At 45.3% G+C, this 22,676-nt stretch overlaps 2 protein-coding genes across 3 annotated transcripts in view; both read right to left on the bottom strand.

Moving 5' to 3' along the window:
* The window catches only part of LOC143776697 (ganglioside GM2 activator-like), a 34,619-nt gene extending 32,205 nt beyond the window's left edge, over nucleotides 1-2,414 (bottom strand). The window contains exons 1-2 of the mRNA XM_077266366.1: nucleotides 2,142-2,414; nucleotides 201-353 (exon numbers count right to left, since the gene is read on the bottom strand). Of these exons, the coding sequence (XP_077122481.1) occupies nucleotides 201-353; nucleotides 2,142-2,246 (258 nt within the window). The 5' untranslated portion in view covers nucleotides 2,247-2,414. The remainder of the gene's footprint in view (nucleotides 1-200; nucleotides 354-2,141) is intronic.
* A 9,029-nt stretch (nucleotides 2,415-11,443) lies between these two features.
* On the bottom strand, nucleotides 11,444-22,448 carry LOC143776696 (ganglioside GM2 activator-like). 2 transcript variants are annotated; one of them, XM_077266363.1, is made up of 4 exons: nucleotides 22,329-22,448; nucleotides 16,517-16,672; nucleotides 13,717-13,899; nucleotides 11,444-12,504 (listed from the first exon to the last, which is right to left on the bottom strand). In XM_077266363.1, exons 1-4 carry the CDS (start codon nucleotides 22,392-22,394, stop codon nucleotides 12,334-12,336), a joined length of 576 nt encoding a protein of 191 aa, XP_077122478.1. In that variant the 5' UTR covers nucleotides 22,395-22,448; the 3' UTR covers nucleotides 11,444-12,333. The 2 variants fall into 2 exon arrangements, with proteins under 2 accessions (XP_077122478.1, XP_077122479.1); XM_077266364.1 differs by lacking the exon at nucleotides 22,329-22,448 and adding an exon at nucleotides 16,986-17,298 and having other exon boundaries at nucleotides 11,731-12,504.
* Between the last annotated feature and the right edge of the window lie 228 nt (nucleotides 22,449-22,676).

Below are 22,676 nucleotides of genomic sequence, written 5' to 3'. Positions count from 1 at the left end.
TCTTTGAGATTTTGCACTGAGAACCACCACCTTCAAGTCACACCACTGACAGAGAACGTATCAGAATTCTTCCAAACGTCCTGAAATGTTTTTACTTTTCTACGGAAACATTGCGCCCATAATTTCCTGTGACAGTCATAGACTAGAGTAGGAAAAAATCATATGTGACATATTATATACCAGAAGCTGTAAGGACTTACCCTGGCTGGAGACTCGACTGGTACAGTGGTATTCAGGATGGTGCACACTGTAATCTCCCCGGGAATTATTAAGGGGTCGGGCAGAATAGTAAGAGACTTTATTTTACCAGGTAGCGTCTCGGCATCACAATTGGCCCATGAGAAACCATTGATCTGTAAAAACATCATATAATTGTGGAATAACTGAAATAGTATTGTATCACCTCCCTCTGAAGGAGTGACAATAAGCGTACTGGGACTTGGACCCTTCACAATTTGCATTCTTGCCTGTAATATTTTATGTCTCCATGGTAACAGACTACAAACTGACCCTGTGTAGTCTGACCTGTCAGTCCTACTCTCTAGCATTTGTTCCCTATCTCCAAAAATATCGAATATATGCAATTTGTGAACAATAAGTAGGAAACAGATGGAAGTGAGTATGGCTGGAACATCAGACTACACAAGGGTTTATTTGTAGTCTGTAACCATGGAGACACCTAGGCCTGTCTTATATATTAATCTACTGCGAGAATGTAGAAATGTACTGATGTCGTATGGTTGAAGCGTGACCAAACCAGGTGGACCGTCAGTTTCTTAACAAATCTGCACAAATTTTACCACATTGCCTTTAAAAACCACAGTGATTTTAGGCCCCATCATTGGCCAAAAGCTAACACTATGCATGTCCTTAGCCTTAAAGACATTGTCCAGGACTTTAGCATTGAGGCCTACACTTAGGGTAGGTCATCAATGTCTGATCTGTGTGACACCCGTAACCCCTGCCGCCCAGCTCTGTCGACAGTATAGTGGCCGCAGTTGGGTACTGCACATTCAAATCAATAGGGGGTGGATGTGCAGTACCGTCCGCAGCCACTATTCCGTCGATGGAGCTGTTCTGTGCAGCACCGTAACTGAGCAGTACCAACTGCCCCCGACACGGGAACCGCTGATCAGCGGGGGTTACAGGTTTCGCACCCCCACTGATCAGACATTGATGACCTATCCTAAAGATAGGCAATCCATGTTAAAGTCCCGGACAGCCCCGTTAAAGAGGTATTCCCATCTCAGCTAGTGGTAGCACCTCGTTAGGATGTGCCATCACTTAACGATGGCTGTGAGTTCGATCTCAGAGACCCTGAATGATCCTGACAAGGGAGGGACACAGTACTACTTCAGAGTTATTCCCAACCACCAGTAATCACTACATATTCTACCTTTATACGATCACATCACTAAGACGGGAATACCCCTTTAACATTTAAAGGGAACCTGTTGTCACAGGAAGTAGCAGTATGGCTGTGAAGGTGGTTGTATCCCAATAAAAATTATACCTTTTTTAATAGAGACCTGACATGCCAGTCATGAGAAATTTAGCATTGAAGCCATATGCAAATCCGGCTGGGGGTGTGGCAATGTGCTGAGACTTCTAAGTTCAGTGACACGCCCCTAGTGCTCTCCCGGCCTGATCTGCATACGGCTTCTACACTGGATTACTCAGGACTGGCGCATCGGATCCCTAGAAAAGAGGTATCATTTTTATCGGGAGATAAGCTCCCTCACAGCCATACCACTACTTTCATATGTAAAAACCTGATACCGACATCCCTTTAAGGCATACATCATCCACCGCAAAACTATAACTCCCACGATGCTAAAAGGCTGTGACTCGCCAGGCGATCTTACCAGGGCATGTTTGGAGCTGTAGCTTTGCATAAGATGGCGACAAATGACTTAAGGGGATGTGTTGTTTTTTTAATAAATAAAGTTTATTGAAAACGACATTGTCTACGGTTGTCATACTAACCCTGCAGTAATCGTGCGGTTCTCTGGGACCGTAGCCACAAGGACAGGTTCCGCTTGTTTCCAAATGGCGTTTCAATAAACTTTATTTATAAAACGAATCTTTTAAAAAGACAGTGAAATTGACATTGTAATCATTTAAGGGGTGTTACAACTTACCGCCATGATCTTCCATGGTAGTCGGTTGACTACTATTCCAGAAGATGTCACCAATGGCACCACAGCAATGCACGCCAGGACAAAACACATACATAGCCGTGCCATCGTGGAGGAATGCTGCGCCCAGACCCTGAGTCGTCACCTATGGATGCTGCTCGCTCTGCAGAGTCCTGGCATGCACTGGCAGAAAGAGGAAATGCTGCATATTGTCCCTTCCCAGCTGGTAGTCAGCCAATCACATGACACATCAGCTGAAAAGCTGCCTTATGTACTGTGTGACCAGAGGCATTGTGGGAGACCCAACCTGCAGTAGTAGGTGCTCTGCTGCCCTCTGCTGTTAGCACATGCAATAGCATGGCCGAAGTTTTATTTTCTGTATTTTTCGTCACTGCATTAACATTTTTTATTTCACCATTGACACTTTATTTACAAAATGTAGTAACGCCAAATATTCCAGGTACAGGAGGTTTTATGACCTCCCGTTCTAAATGCATAGCCATTAACCCCTTCATGACCGGAGATATTTCCTTTTTTTTTCGCGTTTTTGTTTTTCGCTCCCCTCCTTCCCAGAGCCATAACTTTTTTATTTTTCGGTCACTATGGCCAAGTGAGGCTTGTTTTTTTGCGGGACAAGTTGTACTTTTGAGCGAAACATATCGTGTACTAGAAGACGGGAAAAAAAATTCTTTAAACTTTTATAATTTTTTCATATTTTTAAAATACTTTTTTTTTACTTTTGGAGACCAGAAGCTGCCATAACCCGATTGGCTCTGCTACATACAGATGATGATCAGATTGCCTGTATGTAGCAGAATTGCTGACTTGCTATGCAGGAGATCTCTGGTTGTTATGCCAACCCATCGGTGACCCCCGATCACGTGACGGGGTCACCAATGGGCGATTGCCGGGAGTGCATGTTAAATGACAGTTTGACAATGGCATTTAACGGGTTAATAGCCGTGGGTGGATTGCAATTCCACCCGCGGCTGTTCCGGGCACATGTCAGCTATGGTGACAGGTCCTCTTTAATTCTCAGGCTTGCCACCTTATTACATGTAACTTAGCGAGCATCAGCAAAGAGAGAGATGGGAGGGAGCAAAGCCCGGCACTGGAGCCAGGACAAATGAGTAGCAAACTCTTCACACAAAGCTGGAAGCATTTAGAGGGAACCTGTCACCAGTTTTTTGGCTTATAATCACTGCCCATCACCGTTAAGATATAAGAATGGGGTTCCTGCAACCTCTTTATATCCTCAGACGTGCCCTGTATACTTCAGAAAAAGTGTTTTATACTTGTCCCTCGCTGTATGTAAATTTTGCGATCCGGTGTCTGCACATTGTGATCAGCGCCTCCCCGGTCCCTCCAAACGCCACCTCTTCTAAGTGTATGTAAGTGGATGACATCACTCCATCATCCAAGTAGTGCCCAAAGTCTCACCCCTGCGTCAGCGCGCCTCACTAATCTCTAGTGAACAGCCAGCAATTCCACTGCGCAGGAGCGAGACTTCATTGACCATGCCTCTCTATTCCTCAGGGCCCATTCAGACGTCCGATTTTTCCATGTAAGAGAAAAAAGGACCGATTATTCTAATCAGAGTTTGATGAAGGTTTGATTAGAGTGTGGTCCATGTGCGATCATTTTTTTTTTCACGTGAAGAAAAAAAAAAAAAAAGAACAATTTCTGAACCTTCTCCATTCTGACAGTCGGTGAAAATCGGACCTCATGTCTTGATTTTTTCACGGACCCATTGACTTGCATTGCCGATTTTAAGCAGATGCTTCGATCAATATTGGACTTGTCTCTGATACTTTCCACAGACTACTCGGTCCAGGGGAAAAATCGGACATGTGAACAGCCCCATAGTATATCATATGTCCGTTTGCTGTCTGTGAATAAAACGTATAGCACTTATACAAGAAAAACTGACGTGTGAATGAGCCCTCAGTCGATGTTCTCTATCACCACCCTGGATAAGACGGTATATTTGTTCAATGGCATAGACCCTATGTACAGAAATATCTTTGTTATGACAAGTATCAAAATGTTTGGAGGCTTGAGATATGTTTCTACAATTATCAACTCAAGCCTGACTACCTCATCAGAAGCCCCACTGAACACCATGTAGCCATTTAGCTACACCCCCGCCTAGGTAAGTCTGGCCCTGTGGCACAGTGGGTCCACGAACCATTTGCACCACCTGCTGGCCATGGCAGTTTACTTAAGCCATGGACCCCACTGATCCCCTTGGTCTTTGCACTCGGAGCTATACCAACAGTCGTTCTGCCAGCGTGAGCAACAGGAAAAAATGTTCCAAACAAACACTGGACGCCTGATTGGAAGCCCTGACATTTGCCGCTTCAGCCCAAGTTGTGTTTCCTGTGGCCGTGCCTACTCTACATGCAACTTATCCTCCTGGAAAGGAACCCGCCGTGTCTTATCCACCATGGTACGATGAGAATCTGAAGCAGTGCTGTGGGCTCCTACAGCAGTGCATGCAGCATTATGAAATTTGGGGCCATCACTTTCACTCCAATCAGGCTAAGGTGGGATACCTAATGTCCTACCTAGCAGGAAATGCCCTAGCATGGTTCATCCCTTATGGGGGGGAGAGGGGATCCAGTGACCTCAGACCTGCAGGCCTTCCTGGTGGCTTCCCGGAAGGTCTTCTATGAGCCAAGCCTAGAATCTTCTGGGACAACTTCCCTTCCCAGCTTCCAGGAGCAGACAAGACAGGTGAAGCAAATGAGGAAACCGTCACATCTGTCCTTCTAGAGACAACCTGTTCCCCAACCTCATGAGACATCTACCTGTATAGAAACCATGAAAGTCAATAGTGTCTGTCAGGCTGAGCAGCAGCTGGCTTTCTTTGTCCTGTGATGTCTAAAAAACTCCAAAGCCTTGGGCCAGTAGGAGAGGCTACCCTTGGTGGGAGTATTTGTGGCACGACAGGAGTTTGGGTACCACAGTGGTGCTGCCTTCCTCTCGGGGAGGGTAATGCCATGCCTGGAGACAGGAGGGATCCCTTTGGCAGGTAAACTGTACACACATTCTGAATCCAGGCCTGAATGGGGGAGCTCTAAACCCGGTTTTAGGGGAGCTTCCCTCAATTTTCATCCTGGTCTGGAGGAGGAGTTAGACAGTCTGGTGCAGACAAGAGACAGGGAAAGAGCAGAGGAGTGATTAGGAGCTTGAGGAGGGCTGTGATTGAGCCCTCAGAGCTGAAGCGCAGAAGCCGGGCACCGGGTGCCCGAGGTTGTGGGCAACTGCAAGTCCCACAGCAGAACCAGAGGGCAGAGAGCTGAAAATAACCAGCCCCATTAAACCTGAGGTACAGCAGCATTCCAGAGCCCGGAGTCACCTAATAAAGAGACCCCAGAGAAACGGCTTAAGTGCCACCATACAGGTACTGACCCAGGACAGGAGAGAACTAGGACCTTGTTAGGACATTACAGGCAGCAATGGACTAATAGTCATCGCAAAGTGGAAGACCCCAACCGGACCTGCCAAGGGGGTTTCCACCTGTTTCCAGGCTGCCTGGACTCCATCTACACCTGTTGCCGATACCCTGGACTATGGCCTGCTACCATCAGTAAACCAGGTAAAGACTGCAACCCTCTGTCTTCTGCAACCCACCATCCTTGTCCACTCCACTGGGAGCCCTGGGGACCTCGCTTCACCTGTGGGAAGCGTCACCATCTATGCTGCGGTAACATCATCCCAGAGGACCCCTTTAAGCAGCGTCGGTCCCCTCTGACTGAGGACCACAGGTGGTGTCACGAATACAAACTTTATTACAAAACCCTTTAAAAGACATTTCCCTTTTAATTGAGTGCCCAGGGTCACAGACTGGGTCACAGCCACCGTGACATCCCCTTTAAGCGCGACTGGACCCGGTACCGAGTATCCCCATCGCCCTGGTGTGCGACTCATTTTCCCTCTCCCTGTATGATAGTGACTGTATCCATGTTAAGTGGAGGCTTTGGTATGATGGGAAAGTTCTGCAAACCCTAGAGAGTCAGTGTCAGATTCCCATCCAACAGCTCCAGAATTTGGTGAGGGTGTTGTCAGGTGAAGGGCGAGTCCTACTGAAGAACGGTCAAGTCATTTCTGAACAACTAGAGCTCCAGATAGTAGCATTGCTTACTGAGAAGATCGCCTTCCATGTGCCGTCTTGTTTATTCCATTCACTTTCATTAGGTCGTCCGGAGCTGAGAACTCAAGTGCCCATTCTAGTCTGGAGATCCCGAGAAGTGCTTGGGGACAGTTCTTTTACAAGAGATATCTGGCCCCTAAATGTCCAGTTCAGCCACCATTGTCGCCATCTTCTCCACCAGGTTTGCTTGTCACAGACTCGCTGTATGCTGGCATCTTTAACCCCTTAGTGACGGAGCCAAATTTTTGAAATCTGACCAGTGTCACTTTATGTGGTAATAACTCTGCAACACTTCAACAAATCCCAGTGATTTTGAGACTGTTTTTTCGTGACACATTATACTTTATGATAATGGTAAATTTAGGTCAATATGTTTTGTGTTTATTTATAAAAAATATCAAAAATTTGAGAAAAATGTAAAAAAATTAGCAATTTTCTAAATTTGAATGATTATCCCTTTAATCCAGATGGTCATACCACAGCACACCATTAATAAATAACATTTCCCACATGTTGGCTTTACATCAGCACCATTTGTAAAATGTTGTTTTATTTTGCTAGCATTTTAGGAGGTTTAAAAATGTAGCAGCAATTTTTCATTTTTTTCAGGGAAATTTACAACATTTTGTTTTTTAGGGACTTATCCATGTTTGAAGTGACTTTAGGGATCCCATATATTGGGAAACCCCCAAACGTGCTACCATTTTAAAAACAGCACCCCCTGACATATTGAAAACTGCTGTCAGGTAGTTTATTAACCCTTCAGGTGCTTTACAGGAATTAATGCAAAGTGCCATGACAGAAATGAAAATGTGTATTTTTACCACCTAAATGCCTCTAACTTCTGAACAGATTACTAGAGCTGACAGACTGTAGGGCCGCTATTTGCTCATGAATTGCCATGACAAACATCAGGACCACACAATCATGATCTGAGGGCACCAGTTTGGATAAAGAGGAAGCCCTCACACTCTGTTATCCATTTATACTGATGTAGTCACTATTGACAGCAGCATCTAAGGGGTTACACAGATTTGGATGGTGCAAACACTAATCGTGGCTGATGCAGCAAGTTGTCAGCTATAGTGCGCAACTGACAGCTGCTGGATTGTCACCTGTATGGGGAGGCTATTCTCTAATATCTCAGGTCAGTTAAAAGACGTATTGGCTGTCATTAAGGGGTTAAAGGAAGGGCAGCGGAGGCGATGTCACCATACAGTCCCTATGATTGTTCAAATGATCTATTCCCAGGAACCTCCCCACCTCAAGGTTGTCATCTTGTAGACCAGGCTGAATATCAACCCAGGGAAAGTATCTTCAGTTCCTAGGTGGTCAGATGAAGAGAACGTCAAGGCAGTGCCTTCTTCCAAGTCTCTGCAATCCACCAACCAGGCAGAGAATCTCCAGTTGGTCCTTGAATCCTCCAGAGTGGTAGCTGGTCTCATCGTGGAAAGAGAAACTTCACAATGCAAAGTTCTTGGTACTACACCCGCTTCATCATACTCTGAGTATGGCTTGATGGAAAGAAGCATTTTAGTCATGAAGATGATGAAAGATTGTGGCTCTGAAGAGATGTCGGGGAAGCCCGTGAATCGGGTCACAATTTCTCTGCAAAGAGTCCTCATGGGCTTTAAGAAGAGGGGATGTAAGGAGGAGTATACTGTAACACCTATGCCGGCGCCCCTGCATGGTCTCCTTTCCCCTTCCATACGCACCACCCTGGCCTTGTGGCGTGTTTCCCTGCTTTCCCCCTGCTTCTTGTGCCTAGTTCTTAGAAGGCACCCTCTCTATAGGGAAGTGTCTAAGCAAAAAGGATTTATTAGTTAGTTTGAGTGAAACTAGTGAGTTGTTAGGTCCCCTGGTCCTTGTGTGGCTAGGCCCTGAACCTGAACCTCTTGTCCTTGTGTGGTTAGGTCCTGAACCCAAACCTCTGGTCCTGGAGTGACCAGTGTCTGAAACTGCTCCCCTAGTCCTTGTGGCCAGTGTCTAAACATGCTTGCCTGGTCCTTGTGTGGCCAGTGGCTGAACATGCTTGCCTGGTCCTTGTGTGGCCAGGCCGAATATACTCCCCCAGTCCATGTGCGGACAGTGCCTGAAGCTGTTCCCCTGATACTTCTGCAGCCGGTGCCTGAACCTCGTCCTCTAGTCCATGTGTGGCCAGTGCCTAAACCTCATCCCCTGGTCTGTGTGCAGCCAGTGCCTGAACCTGCACCCTTGGTCCATGTGTGACCAGTGCCTGTACCTTGTCCCCTGCTCCTTGTGTGGCCAGTGCCTGAACGTGTACTCCATACATCTGGACTGCTAAAACCAGTCTCCGAATCCAGTCCTATCTGTGACTCTGTGTCAGTATATCTGTCCTGCCCAAGGAGTAGTCCATGCCCATGTCAGTAAACCTGACTCTTGGTGTCAGCAGCTTCAGTACTGTGGACTGCCTATGAGTGGTGCATGGCTGCTCCCTGCAGCTCAAGTCTGTCTCCATCATCAGTATCTCCAGTGTACACCAGGTAGCCACTTAGCTACGTCCCTCCTAGGTAAGCCAGGCCCTGTGGCACAGTAAATACAGAAACCACATGCACCACCTATGGGCGTCACAGCGAGGCTTGAGTTGGTGTGTGGTAGAGCTGACATATTTTTGTTGCCAGCCCTATATGCACTGAATCATACCTACCGTTGTTGTGGATGATGCAAATATGGACTCATTAAATTGCCATGATAAAGTAATATTGCTGTTGACAACATCCTTTAAGTTTCTGTAAGATTGCTCCTCAGACAAATCTAAAGCTCACACCTCTTTTTCAAAGATTGGAGGACATAATGGTTCGTGAAAACCAAACCTGGTGGGATTTAACCTAGCTGAAAATCTACATGGAAAAAATATATAATTCCATGTGACCTACGTATTAATCTCTAGCACAATATATTCTGACTCTTTCGTAGAAGATAGGAATTCTATTGCACCATAAGCCACGAGGAATCCAATCCTAGCTACGTAGTTAGAAGGTGAGTTCGTCTGAAAACGACTTGTTAAATAAGGAGAGTGTTGTGAGCATGCTCTGTGCCATGAGCAGAGGTCCCTGAGCAGAGACCAGGAGGAGGCTCTGCCCTCATCATCTATTTTAATGGTATGATCTTATGTTATCTGACTTCAGTTTTATAGTAGAGGAGTTACATTTCATTGTAAATCTTCTCCGGATCATTGTCATTGAGCTGAAACTTAAAGTGCCTTCAAAAAATATTCATACACTGTGAACGTTTCCACGTTTTTAACGCTATATCCACAGGCATAAATGTATTTTATTTGGACTTTATGTGGTTTTCTAATCATTTTAAAAATATAAATCTGAAAATTGTGGCACGCATTTGTATTCAACCCCCACGAGTCAGTACTTTGTAAAAACACGTTTCATTGTAATTACTGCTGGAAGTCCTTTGGGGTCTGACAGTTTTGCACATTTAGAGGCTGACGTTTTTATCCATTCTTCTTTGCACACTCGCTCTCGGTCAGTGAGATCGGATAGAAGCATATGTGAGCAGCAATTTTCAAGTCTTGCCCCAATGCGATTTAGGTCTGGACTGTGACTGGGCCTTTCACGCACATGAATATGCTTTGACCTAAACCATCCATTGTAAGTACATTTAGGATCATTGTCCTGCTGGAAGGTGACCCAACTCCCCAGTCTCAAGTCTTCTGCAGCCTCTAACAGGATTGCCCTGTATTTAGTTCCATGCATTCTGCCATCAAATCTGACCGTCTTCCCTGTCCTTGCTGAAGAAAAGCATCTCCACAGCATGTTGCTGCCACCAACATGCTTGACAGTGGGGATGGTGTTTCCATGGTGTTGTGCACGATTGGTTTTCTACCACACATAGCGTTTTGCATTTAAGCCAAAAAGTTCTACTTTGATCTCATCTGACCAGATAACCTTCTGCAACATACTCGGTGTGTCCCTTACATGGCTTTTTGCTAATTGCAAACAGGAATTCTTATGGCTTATTTTAAAAAAATGTCTTTCTTCTTGCCATTCTTCTCAAAGACCAGATGTCATGGTTTGCCTGGGATGCTTAGGTCTGGAGCTGCTGGGGTTAATCTTGGGAACCTCCCTTTGGTTTCAGCGAGGCTTTTTATAGCCTCTTTGTGAATCTAGGCTTTGTCGGTTATTTGCCCTTGGCTGAGTACGTCGACCCTCGTGTGCCTGTGTCTTTGTGCCTGAGTCCTCTTCTGTATGTTTGGTTTTGACCTAGTTTGTTCCCCGTTGTGATTTTGCCTACTGATTCTGTACCTCATCTGTTTCTCTGGTTTCTGACTTTGGCTGTGTCCTGGGGCTTTTCTACTTGTCTTCTGATTCGCTACTTCCTCGTCTGACCCGGCTTTCCTGACCCCAGCTTGCTTTGACTATCTTTCCCTTGTGCCCTTCCCTCTCTGTTTTCCCGTGGTTACCGTTCCCCTCCAAACTTCGGGTATTTGCTGTGCACTCCACTGTGTCCTCCGGCAGCATTGAGCTAGGCCCTGCCCCCTTCCCTCGTGACCTGCGGTCATGTGATCACAGGTCCTGTTCCTGCATTCTATTCACTTTCCCGGCTGCTCTGCCTGCACCGCGGTAGCTCCCCTCTGTTCCTGGACAGCGTGGAAGCCGCCGTCCATCCCGGGGCATCTGTGACTCTGACGTCCCGCAGCTTGGACCGCTCAGGCTTCTGGCAGGTCCTGATAACAGATTTGTGGAGTTTGCCACTAATAGTTGTCCTGTGGATAGCTTCTCCCACCTGAGCTGTGGATCTCTTCAGCTCCTCCAGAGTGACCATCGACCTCTTGGCTGCTTCTTTAATTAGTCCTCTCCTTGCTTGGGATGTCAGTTTAGGTGGACGGCCATGTCTTGGTAGATTTCCAGTTATATCATACTCCTTCCATTTTTGGATGATGGATTGAACAGTGCTCCGGAGATATTCAGAGCGTGGGCTATTTTTTTTTATAACCTAACACTGCTTTACTCTTCTCCACAACTTTATCCCTGACCTCTCCGGTGTGCTCCTTGGTTTTCATGATGCTGTTTGATCCCTAACGTTCTCAAACAAACCTCTGAGGCCTTCACAGAACAGCAGTAGTTATACTGAAAATAAATTACACATGGGTGGACTCAGTTTACTAACTATGTGATGTCCTGAAGGTGGATTTTATTTAGGGGATATCAGACTGAAGTCAAATGCAGGTCACAATTTTCAGATTTATATTTCTAAAATAATTAGAAACTCATGTATCATTTCCTTTACACTTCACATATAATTGTAGGTCATGTTGGGGTATCACATAGAATCTCAATAAAATACATTTAAGGGTGTGGGTGTCAAGTAAAATAAATGAGAAAAAGTTCACAGGGTTTGAATACTTTTGCAAGGCACTGTATATTAGTTGTTATGCACAAAAATGATGCAGACAAACTTATGTAAGTAGTAACAGGTTTATTGGCCGTGATTGAACATTAATCAGAAGCAGGTGGATTTATATAGAGCGGAGCATACAGTCTGAATAGTCACCAGAGCGTACCCCGCCGTCTGACATAAGGAACTACAATGGGAAAGTGAGTAAAGTTTGAATATTTTCAACGTTCCAAAGTCAGAAATGTTTTCCAACTCGTTTTCACAATTAGCCTTACTTTGAGGTCCTTAATTACAACATCTTCATAAGCCCCGAAATACCGCGTAGCAGGCGTATTAATTAGCAGGATAGGGAACGGAGCGTGCAGGACGGCGACACTTCTTATCGGAACCGTGGAGGACAACGTTCAAGTGTCACAGGTTGTCTATATCCAAGGCTTAAATTATGCAGGTAATGTTATAAATACCATGTCCTCACAGATGTAGCAGAGCTGAATTTGCCAAGTAAATGACAAACTCAGCTCTGCTACATCGGTACACACACACGTGCCATTAACTATATGCATTTATCCGCTAGGAATGGGGATGCTGGTGGCATCAATGGGATCTAGGGAAATCATTTTGGAACTAGGATCCTCCTATGTCTCAGGCAGTTGCAGGTTCCTCTCCTTACCACCACCAAGAGGAGGCAGTTGACAGAGTGAACGTAAGTTTAGCGCATCCAATCTCCTTATTGTTGTGGGTCAGAATTCCAGTAACTCGGTAGTTACCGTCAGCCATCCAGGACGGGAGAGACACGTTGGGGATCTTAAAGCTGGTAGTAGGGAGAGCGTAGGAACCCTAAAAATGGAGAACAGTAGAATCATTATGTCCCTCCATAGTACATTTCATAGGTTAAATTGCAACATGCCCCCCAACCATCCTGTTTGTGGTAACCGAGAACCCTCTTAGTAGGAATCTGTCAGCAGGTTTTGCTACCACAGCATGACGTAGGGGCAGAGACCCTGATTCCAGCGATGTATCACTTACTGGGTTGCTTGTTGCAGTTTAGATAAAATCACTGTTTTAATTGCTGTAAATCTAGCAGTGCTCTGAATGCTGAGCTCTGTATAACCCCGCCCACACCACTGATTGGTAGCTTTCTGTGTACACTGTGAAAGCTGCCAATCAGTGGTGGGGGCGTGGTCATACAGAGCTCATACATATGGAGTACTACATGGCAGCAGGATTACTAGTCCTCCAGTGATAATCTCCTGCTGATAAAACACTGATTCGATCACAACTACACCAAGCAGCCCAACAAGTGACAAATCACTGCAATCAGGGACTCTGTATTTACATTATGCTCCTCTCAAATAATCCTGGAGACCGATTTCCTTTAAGAACCTGTCAATTTGTTTCACTTCTCTCATTCAAAGAGCCATTACATTATTATGTTTTTGTTAATGTAGAGAGTCAGGCGACCCAAGCACCTTCTGAATAAGTTCCAAGTTTCTTTAATGGGGTATTCTCACCTCCAAGATCCTATCCAAAAATATAGTGGGTGTAATAATAATAATATTAGCAAATACTTCCAATTAGAAATGCAGTATAGTTTTCCTGATAAGCTATGTCACTTACCCCATGTGCAGAGCATTAGAGTAGCTTAGGTATCCATGGTTATGACCACTCATATAGTGACAGTTAGTTGTTAGTGGTCATACCCATGGATACCTAAGCTATGTCATTTCAGTAGCTTATCAGGAGAACTATACCACATTTCTAATTGAATGTGTTTGCTAATATTATTATTCCACCTACTACATGTTGGGATAGGATCTTGGAGATGGGTATAACTCTTTTAAGGGGAACTATCTATTATTTCACATGGTGAAAGAGATAAATACAAAACCGAATTTTTGGCTTATGCTTATTTTTGTACATAATAATGTGATTTTTGTGTTTTTTTTATACAATTTTTTTAGCTTTTAATTTGACTTTTGACTTTGGATACTCAAGTCCCCTAGAGGCACCAATCTCCTGGTTTCTGTGTTGTCAGCAATAGATACTTACAGCTTTGAAGGGGCAGTGGCAGGGAAGGCCGTAGGTTGCCAATGGCCCTGGGCATTGCTGTCCTGGCTTGAAGAAAGAGTCCAGCAAATCACAAATGTCATTATAGGTACAGCTGCCAAATTTATCAATGCAGGGAACGGTCAACCACTCGTCCAGCAGCTCCTTCTCAGCGGAGATTTTGATCTGGGACATAGAGAGCACACAGGTGATGACATATTTCAGGGCTGGACTTATAGACCTGTTCTACAGACAGGATGACTCTCCCTGGAGGACAAAAGGATCAAACATGTTGGACTTCAATATGTCCGATCCCTTGTTTCCATGGGAGTCAAGCAGCTGCCGGAGGGATTTGCAGGGGATATTCTCATCTCCCTATTAAAAACCCATGTGCCACACCAAGTATTTGTATGGGGGAAATGAGAGGAACAGCTGTCGGCCCAAAAACTAAAATTTACGAACAGTTTCAATCCCACATACGATGGCAGATCAAGATCAATTTGCCCAGATACAGGTCCTTCTCAAAAAATTAGCATATAGTGTTAAATTTCATTATTTACCATAATGTAATGATTACAATTAAACTTTCATATATTATAGATTCATTATCCACCAACTGAAATTTGTCAGGTCTTTTATTGTTTTAATACTGATGATTTTGGCATACAACTCCTGATAACCCAAAAAACCTGTCTCAATAAATTAGCATATTTCACCCGTCCAATCAAATAAAAGTGTTTTTTAATAACAAACAAAAAAAACCATCAAATAATAATGTTCAGTTATGCACTCAATACTTGGTCGGGAATCCTTTGGCAGAAATGACTGCTTCAATGCGGCGTGGCATGGAGGCAATCAGCCTGTGACACTGCTGAGATGTTATGGAGGCCCAGGATGCTTCAATAGCGGCCTTAAGCTCATCCAGAGTGTTGGGTCTTGCGTCTCTCAACTTTCTCTTCACAATATCCCACAGATTCTCTATGGGGTTCAGGTCAGGAGAGTTGGCAGGCCAATTGAGCACAGTAATACCATGGTCAGTAAACCATTTACCAGTGGTTTTGGCACTGTGAGCAGGTGCCAGGTCGTGCTGAAAAATGAAATCTTCATCTCCATAAAGCATTTCAGCCGATGGAAGCATGAAGTGCTGCAAAATCTCCTGATAGCTAGCTGCATTGACCCTGCCCTTGATGAAACACAGTGGACCAACACCAGCAGCTGACATGGCACCCCACACCATCACTGACTGTGGGTACTTGACACTGGACTTCAGGCATTTTGGCATTTCCTTCTCCCCAGTCTTCCTCCAGACTCTGGCACCTTGATTTCCGAATGACATGCAAAATTTGCTTTCATCAGAAAAAAGTACTTGGGACCACTTAGCAACAGTCCAGTGCTGCTTCTCTGTAGCCCAGGTCAGGCGCTTCTGCCGCTGTTTACCTGGGGAATGCGGCACCTGTAGCCCATTTCCTGCACACGCCTGTGCACGGTGGCTCTGGATGTTTCCACACCAGACTCAGTCCACTGCTTCCTCAGGTTCCCCAAGGTCTGGAATCGGTCCTTCTCCACAATCTTCCTCAGGGTCCGGTCACCTCTTCTCGTTGTACAGCGTTTTCTGCCACATTGTTTCCTTCCAACAGACTTACCATTGAGGTGCCTTGATACAGCACTCTGGGAACAGCCTATTTGTTGAGAAATTTCTTTCTGGGTCTTACCCTCTTGCTTGAGGGTGTCAGTGATGGCCTTCTTGACATCTGTCAGGTCGCTAGTCTTACCCATGATGGGGGTTTTGAGTAATGAACCAGGCAGGGAGTTTTTAAAAGCCTCAGGTATCTTTTGCATGTGTTTAGAGTTAATTAGTTGATTCAGAAGATTACGGTAATAGGTCGTTTAGAGAACCTTTTCTTGATATGCTAATTTATTGAGACAGGTTTTTTGGGTTATCAGGAGTTGTATGCCAAAATCATCAGTATTAAAACAATAAAAGACCTGACAAATTTCAGTTGGTGGATAATGAATCTATAATATATGAAAGTTTAATTGTAATCATTACATTATGGTAAATAATGAAATTTAACACTATATGCTAATTTTTTGAGAAGGACCTGTATAACGCTGAGGATAAAAACATCAGTTAAACCAAGACTTTTTGGTCTTAAGTCACTGTTGGAGAGTACATGGTGAGAAGGTGGCAACAACAATGGACTACATGGCGAGGAGAAGACCACAACAATGGGTTACATGGTAGGAAGGTGGCTACAACAATGGACTACATGGCGAGAAGAAGACCACAACAATGGGTTACATGGTAGGAAGGTGGCTACAACAATGGACTACATGGCGAGAAGAAGACCACAACAATGGGCTACATGGTAGGAAGGTGGCTACAACAATGGACTACATGGCGAGAAGAAGACCACAACAATGGGCTACATGGTAGGAAGGTGGCTACAACAATGGACTACATGGCGAGAAGAAGACCACAACAATGGGCTACATGGTAAGAAGGTGGCTACAACAATGGACTACATGGCGAGAAGAAGACCACAACAATGGGCTACATGGTGAGAAGAAGACCACAACAATGGGCTACATGGTAGGAAGGTGGCTACAATAATCGACTACATGGTGAGAAGAAGACCACAACAATGGGCTACATGGTAGGAAGGTGGCTACAACAATGGACTACATGGCGAGAAGAAGATCACAACAATGGGTTACATGGTAAGAAGGTGGCTACAACAATAGGTCCATGGTGGTAGAAAGCTTCATAACTTGACGTGAAGGGTTCAGGATGTTACCTCACCTGAAGGGGAGAACTTAGGGGCACATCCGTGTTCAGGACCAGAGAGACGGTCGCTTCCCCGGGGATAGAGACGGGGTCGGGGCTAATAGAGAGGCTCTTGATCGTACCAGGGAGCTTTCCGGAATCACAGTTTGCCCATGTTATACTCTTCACTTGCTGAGGGAAAAACAAAAATGTACAATTAGGACTTATTAATAGTAGTGATTGTGTAACAATCCAGCACATGTGTCCCCCACCGGTCTGCTTGGGGGATTAACATACAGCCGGGGGACGTAACACTGAGGACAGAGGAGTACGGCTTACGTAGGACTGCAGAAAAGCCCAATTAATTTTCCTAACTCGTGATATGTGCAATTATATAGGTGCAGCATAATGAAAGGAGCAAAGGCGAAACCAGCTCTGCTACATCTGGGAATAAGTGACCAATGGTGGGACATGCAAAAAAAAAAAATAGTATGTCAGATCTTACCGTAGCGAGCCTCCACCAGGGAATTATTATCATACTGTCAGATAGATGTCCTAAGGCTGCAAAGACAACCAGACCCCAGAAGGCTACCATGGCCATATTATCAGTCACAATGAGAATGCAGCGCAGCCCCCGCAGCTCCGCGGTGTGATCCTACATCCGCTGACTCCTCATCTTCAGACACAACCATTAATGGCCGATATGAGATGACAAATGACAATCATATTGCACAATCGATTGGTTTCTGCACCTCCCCCTCCCATTGCAGACTGGACAGATGTGTCACCTTTCCCAGCGCTTTATATTGGCGCTCACTGAAATCTGCAGGAGCATGCTGCCCCCTGGTGGTAAACATGCCAATTTTTTTTTAATTTTTGCTTTTTCATTTTTTTCCCCTTCTCTTTTTCAGGAGCCACAACTTTTTTATTTTACCGTCGACATAGGCCTATTTTTGTGCCAGATAAGTTCCTATTTTGAATAACACCATTCATTTTACCATATAATGTACTAAAAACATTAAAAAATTGTTGTAAAAGAAGGAATTCCCCCATTATTCTTTGGGTTTTGTTTTTTTACGACATTATGTGGAGCTGAAAATATGACTCTCCAGATCAGTACAAGTTTAGGAATACCGGACTTAGGCTATGTTCACACGTTGCATATTTTTTTCTGCAGACAAAACCTGCTCTCTTGGCAGTAAAGAAGCTGCTTAAAAAAAGGAGATTTTGCGGCTTTTTTTGCTGCATTTTTGCAGTGTTTCTTTGCTGCTTTTTTCATGCTCATACCATTTAGTGCCTGTTTTCAGCACCAAAAATGCAGTAAAATCCTAATTTTTGTGCCGTTTTTTGCTGCGTTTTGCACTTACTCATTACTTCCTATGGGTGAAAAAATGCTGAAAAAAAGTGACATGCTGCAGTCTGCAAAAACGCAGCAGTTTTCCAATTCACTCCGAAAATGGTATGTTTAATATATGGTTTAAATAATTTTATATTTGATAGATCGAAAACTTTTTTCTATATATTTTTTTTTTATATTTTTTAAAAACTATTTTTTATTCTAATTTTAATTTTAGTTATTGTCCACTTAAGAAATTTCGACTTGCTACCAAACCCACTACAGTATCGGAAAAGGAGCACATGCTCATCAGAGAGAAGCTATTTAATTCTTGCTGTCACTGAATGACAACGGCATTTAAAGGGAACCTGTCATCTGATTCATGCTACCCAAACCGCAGGCCGGGGGAGGCGTCAGACTAGTCTTGTCTTCAGCTATGGTCCACCCGTGGCTGGGGACCAGCAAAGTATGTGTTCTCTGAAATGCCAGCCAGGATAGGTCATCAATATCAGATAAGTGGGGGTCCAATACCAAAGACCTCCACTGTTCAGTTCCAGAGGTGGCCAGGTGTAAGCAATTTTGCAGCTGTCGACTCTTTAGAGGCTGCTCATACTCATTTGGCTGTAAGAGGTTTGGAGAATGGTGTCTTCAGGGAAAGGAATACGATAGTCAATCGGGTCAATATTGTGTAGTATGAACAGTGTCCTGTGTCTCTGATTTACACCGTAAGATAGAGTTTGCATAGAATGCAGATGAAAGGGTAAGTCTGCCCAGCAACAGACTGCAGGGACAGAGTAGTTAAGTGTTGGGACTAGCCCACAGGGGGAGGGCTTAGTGCTAGGGCAAAGTGACTGCTTCCTGAATTTAGTCAGATAGGTACAAATTCAAGCAGCAGTAGGAAGTGTTTTTGAGCAGTGCTGCCATTTGGGTGAGCTACAGCAAATTAGGAGACAAGGAAGTAGCGTGACCAGGAACTGACTGCACAGAGTGGCCTTCCACCTTTAAGGTGTCCTTGGATAGGATGACGTGTCACAAGAAACCCTGAGCTAGCTAAATGCCGAATGTAATGGACCTCAACAGGATTGAGTTAGTGGGGACTATTTGATGGTCCCGAACGGTAAATCCAGGGCGTTCGTAGTGATAGGATGCGGAACCGCTGAGCAGGTACAGAGACTTGCTGATCAGGACTGTGACAAGCTAGTCTGTGATGAAGTAGGGTGCAACAGTGTCCTATAGCAGCCCTGGAGTAGATTACAGTGGAAGGATACTATGTGTGTGAAGATGCGCTATACTGTGAAAGAATCGTCCATAAAACTTTGTACCCGCTACCCTTTGTACATAACCCTCATAAAGTTCAATAAAATCCACATATTTGAACGGAATTCTCCTTTATTAACCTGTGGAACTCATGGTCCTGGCCAGACAATACCGTTGGCTACTGGTGGCCTGCACAGGCACAAGGCTCTCAACAGTAGCACCCTACCAGGACCCACAATTTTCTTTAACGTGCCGGCAGGGCCGGTGTTAGGGGCAGGCAGACCAGGCAGCTGCCTAGGTCCCCCGCTCCTCCAGGGGCCCCCAGCCAGTGGCGTGCCGCTAATAGCGTCACACCAGGCGCCGCTATGGGGCCCATGAGTAAGAGGGGCCCAGCACTGCCCCCTTCCCTGCATTCAACTTATTGACATCATACATGCAGATATAGTTGAAAGCAGTAATGGAGGAGAGAGTGTCAAATGACATTTTCTCTCCCATCACTCCATCTCTGCCTCTGACTCAGCATGTGCCAGTAGGGGAGCTGAGACGTTCTGCAGAAGCTAAAGAAGGGGGGGGAACGTGGAGGAGAGGTAAGGTGTGTGTGTCTGCTGCAGTATACTTTGTGTGGGGGGACTGCACTATACTGTATATGTGGGAGGGCTGCATTATACGGTGTATGTGGGGGGCTGCACTATACTGTATGTTTGGGGAGCTGCACTATAATGTGTGTGTGGGGGCTGAATTATACTGTGTGTGGGGGCTGCATTATACTGTGCATGTTGGTTGTGGGGGGCTGCAATATAATCTGTGTGGGGCTGCATTTACTCAGGGGGCTACTTTATACTCCGGGGCTGCATTATACTGTGTGTGTTTGTAGGGGCTGCATTACACTGTGTGTGTGTGGGCTGCATTATACTGTGTGTGGTGGGGTGCTGCACTATACTGTGTGTGGGGGACTGCACTATACTGTGTGTGGGGGGATGCATTATACTTTGTGTGGGGGACTGCACTGTACTGTACTGTGCATGTGGGGGGCTGCACTATACTGTGTGTGTGGGGGGACTGTACTATACTGTGTGTGGGCTGCATTATACTGTGTGTGGAGGCTGCACTATACTGTGTGTTTGTGAGGGGGCTGAATTCTACTGTGTGTGGGGGGCTGCTTTATACTCTGAAGGGGCTGCATTATACTGTGTGTGGGGGGCTGCATTATACTGTGTGTGGGAGGCTGCATTATACTGTGTGTGGAGCTGCTGCACTATACTGTGTGTTTGTGGGGGGGCCGAATTATACTGTGTGTGCTTGTGGGGGGGCTGAATTATACTGTGTGTTTATGGAGGGGCTGAATTGTACTGTGTGGGGGGCTGCATTATACTGTGTGTGTTTGTGGGGGGGCTGAATTATACTGTGTGTGTTTGTGGGGGGCTGGGTTCTACTGTGTGTTTATGGAGGGGCTGAATTGTACTGAGTGTGGGGGCTGCATTATACTGTGTGTGTGTGTTTGTGGGGGGGCTGAATTATTCTGTGTGTAGGGGGCTGCATTATACTGTGTGTGGGGCTGTATTATTCTCTGAGGGACTGCATTATACTCTGTGGGAGCTACTTTATACTCTGAGGGGGCTGCATTATATTGTGTGCGTGGGGGCTACAATATACTGTGTGTGTGTGTGTGTGTGTGGTGTGCATTATACTCTGAGGGGGCTGCATTATACTCTGGGTGCTACATTATACTGTGTGTGCAGGGCTGCGTTATACTCTGAGGGGTCTACATTATACTGTGAAGGGGCTGCATTATACTGTGTGTGGGGGCTGCATTATACTCTGAGGTGACTGCATTATATTCTATGAGGAGAATACATTATACTCTATGAGGGTGCTACATTATACTCTGAGGGGGGCTGCTTTATGCTCTGAGGGGACTACATTATACTCTGAGGTGGTCTGCAGTATACTCTGAGGGGGCTGCCGTATACTCTGGGGGCTGCAGTATACTCTATGAAGGGTGCTGCATTATACTCTGTCAGGGGGACTTCATTATACTCTGAGGGGGGCTGCATTATACTCTGTGAGGGGGACTTTAGTATGCAGTATACTCTATGAGGGGACTGCATTATTTTCTATGAGGGGACTACATTATACTCTATGAGGGGGCTACATTATACTCTGAGGGGGGCTGCATTATACTCTGAGGGGGGCTGCATTATACTCTGTGAGGGGGACTTTAGCATACTCTGGGGGGCTGCATTATACTCTGTGAGGGGGCTGCATTATACTCTATGAGGGGTGCTGCATTACACTATATGTACTATATGGGACCTGCATTATACTTTATCGAGGACGATCTGTACCCATCATTCTTCCTCAGCCAGTGTAAAGAGGCTGGGAAACAAGCGTCGAACAACTTCAATATTGTTGATTGCGCTCGTATACCGGCCAGAACTCAGTGCATGTAAATACAATAAAAATGTTTCTGTGTGATGATGCAATATGTTAGCATTTGGGGCCCCTCTTTAAATGTTTGCCCAGGGTCCCACTTTGTCTAAAACCGGCCCTGCGTGCCGGGGTGTCAGACACATGATACTCAGCTACGGCTACCACCCTGGGCACATTTGCATAGAATTTTGACTAAACAGTTGATGGAGTGCCACAATTATTAGGCTAGGTTCACATTGCGTTAATGTGTTCACGCTATCGGACAGCGTTGCACGGCGAAAATGTCGCAATTAACGCCGTGCAACGGGTCCGATAACGCACCCATTGACAGCAATGTAAATTTCGCCTGTAGCGCATCGCTAGCGCGTGCCTTTTTCGGCTCGCGCTAGCGATGTGCCGTTCTTTTGTGACGCGCCGCGGACGCTGCTTGCAGCGTCCGCGGCGCGCCCGAGGTCCGTTCCCCGCTCTCGCAGATCGGGGATCTGCGAGAGCGGGGACGTTAACGCGACCCCTAAACGCGGCCCCGAAAAAAACATTGCGTTAGGGCAATCCGCTAGCGCCAGCTAAACGGATTGCCCTAACGCAATGTGAACCTAGCCTTACATCTGGACCCTCCTTTGGAGCTGAAAACAGCAGATCAGTGGGTAAGACGGGTGTCAGACCCCACCAATTTGATATTGATGGCCTATCCTATGGACAGGTCATCAATGTCATGGTAGTGAAACATCCTTTTAAGATATCCTTTAAATAATATTAAACTAATATTAAAAAAAAAGATAAGCCCCCTTCCCTTGAGCAAACACATTATATAGTCCCAGGTCTTACCATAGCTTCAGTAAGTTGTCCGACCGCTGCAAAAGCGACCAGGACACAGAGTGCTAGGTTTGCCATGGCTGCTACTCCGAGGGGATGAGTAGTTACAATCAACAGTGAGAACGTAACTTTGATCATTTCATCCAACATCTGCTTTTCTTTATATACAGGTTCTTAGGCAAATACCCAATAACAGCAAACAGAGCAGCTACTTATCATTATGCAAGTCCATTAAAAGTAGATATTAAATCAATAAGATTAAGAGATGACGATCACATTGTAAACAAAATTATTTTCAGAGCCTCGGCCCCCTGCCAATAGTCACGGATGTTATACTAAAAATAAAAGTGCCAGTGCTGC

This window comes from Ranitomeya variabilis, chromosome 5, assembly GCF_051348905.1.
Source record: "Ranitomeya variabilis isolate aRanVar5 chromosome 5, aRanVar5.hap1, whole genome shotgun sequence".
Lineage (NCBI taxonomy): Eukaryota > Metazoa > Chordata > Amphibia > Anura > Dendrobatidae > Ranitomeya > Ranitomeya variabilis.
The sequence above is the reverse complement of the archived record's forward strand: the minus strand, read 5'-3'. Positions and strand labels throughout refer to the sequence as shown.

Bases quoted from the DNA above. Each gene is read 5' to 3' on its own strand.
- LOC143776696 (XM_077266364.1), bottom strand. From the start codon at position 17,081: ATGGCCATGGTAGCCTTCTGGGGTCTGGTTGTCTTTGCAGCCTTAGGA. The intron at 16,673-16,985 runs GTAAGATCTGAC...TTTTTCCCTCAG, and splicing joins CCTGGTGGAGGCTCGCTACG to CAAGTGAAGAGTATAACATG. The intron at 13,900-16,516 runs GTGAGGTAACAT...TCTATGTCCCAG, and splicing joins CCCTAAGTTCTCCCCTTCAG to ATCAAAATCTCCGCTGAGAA.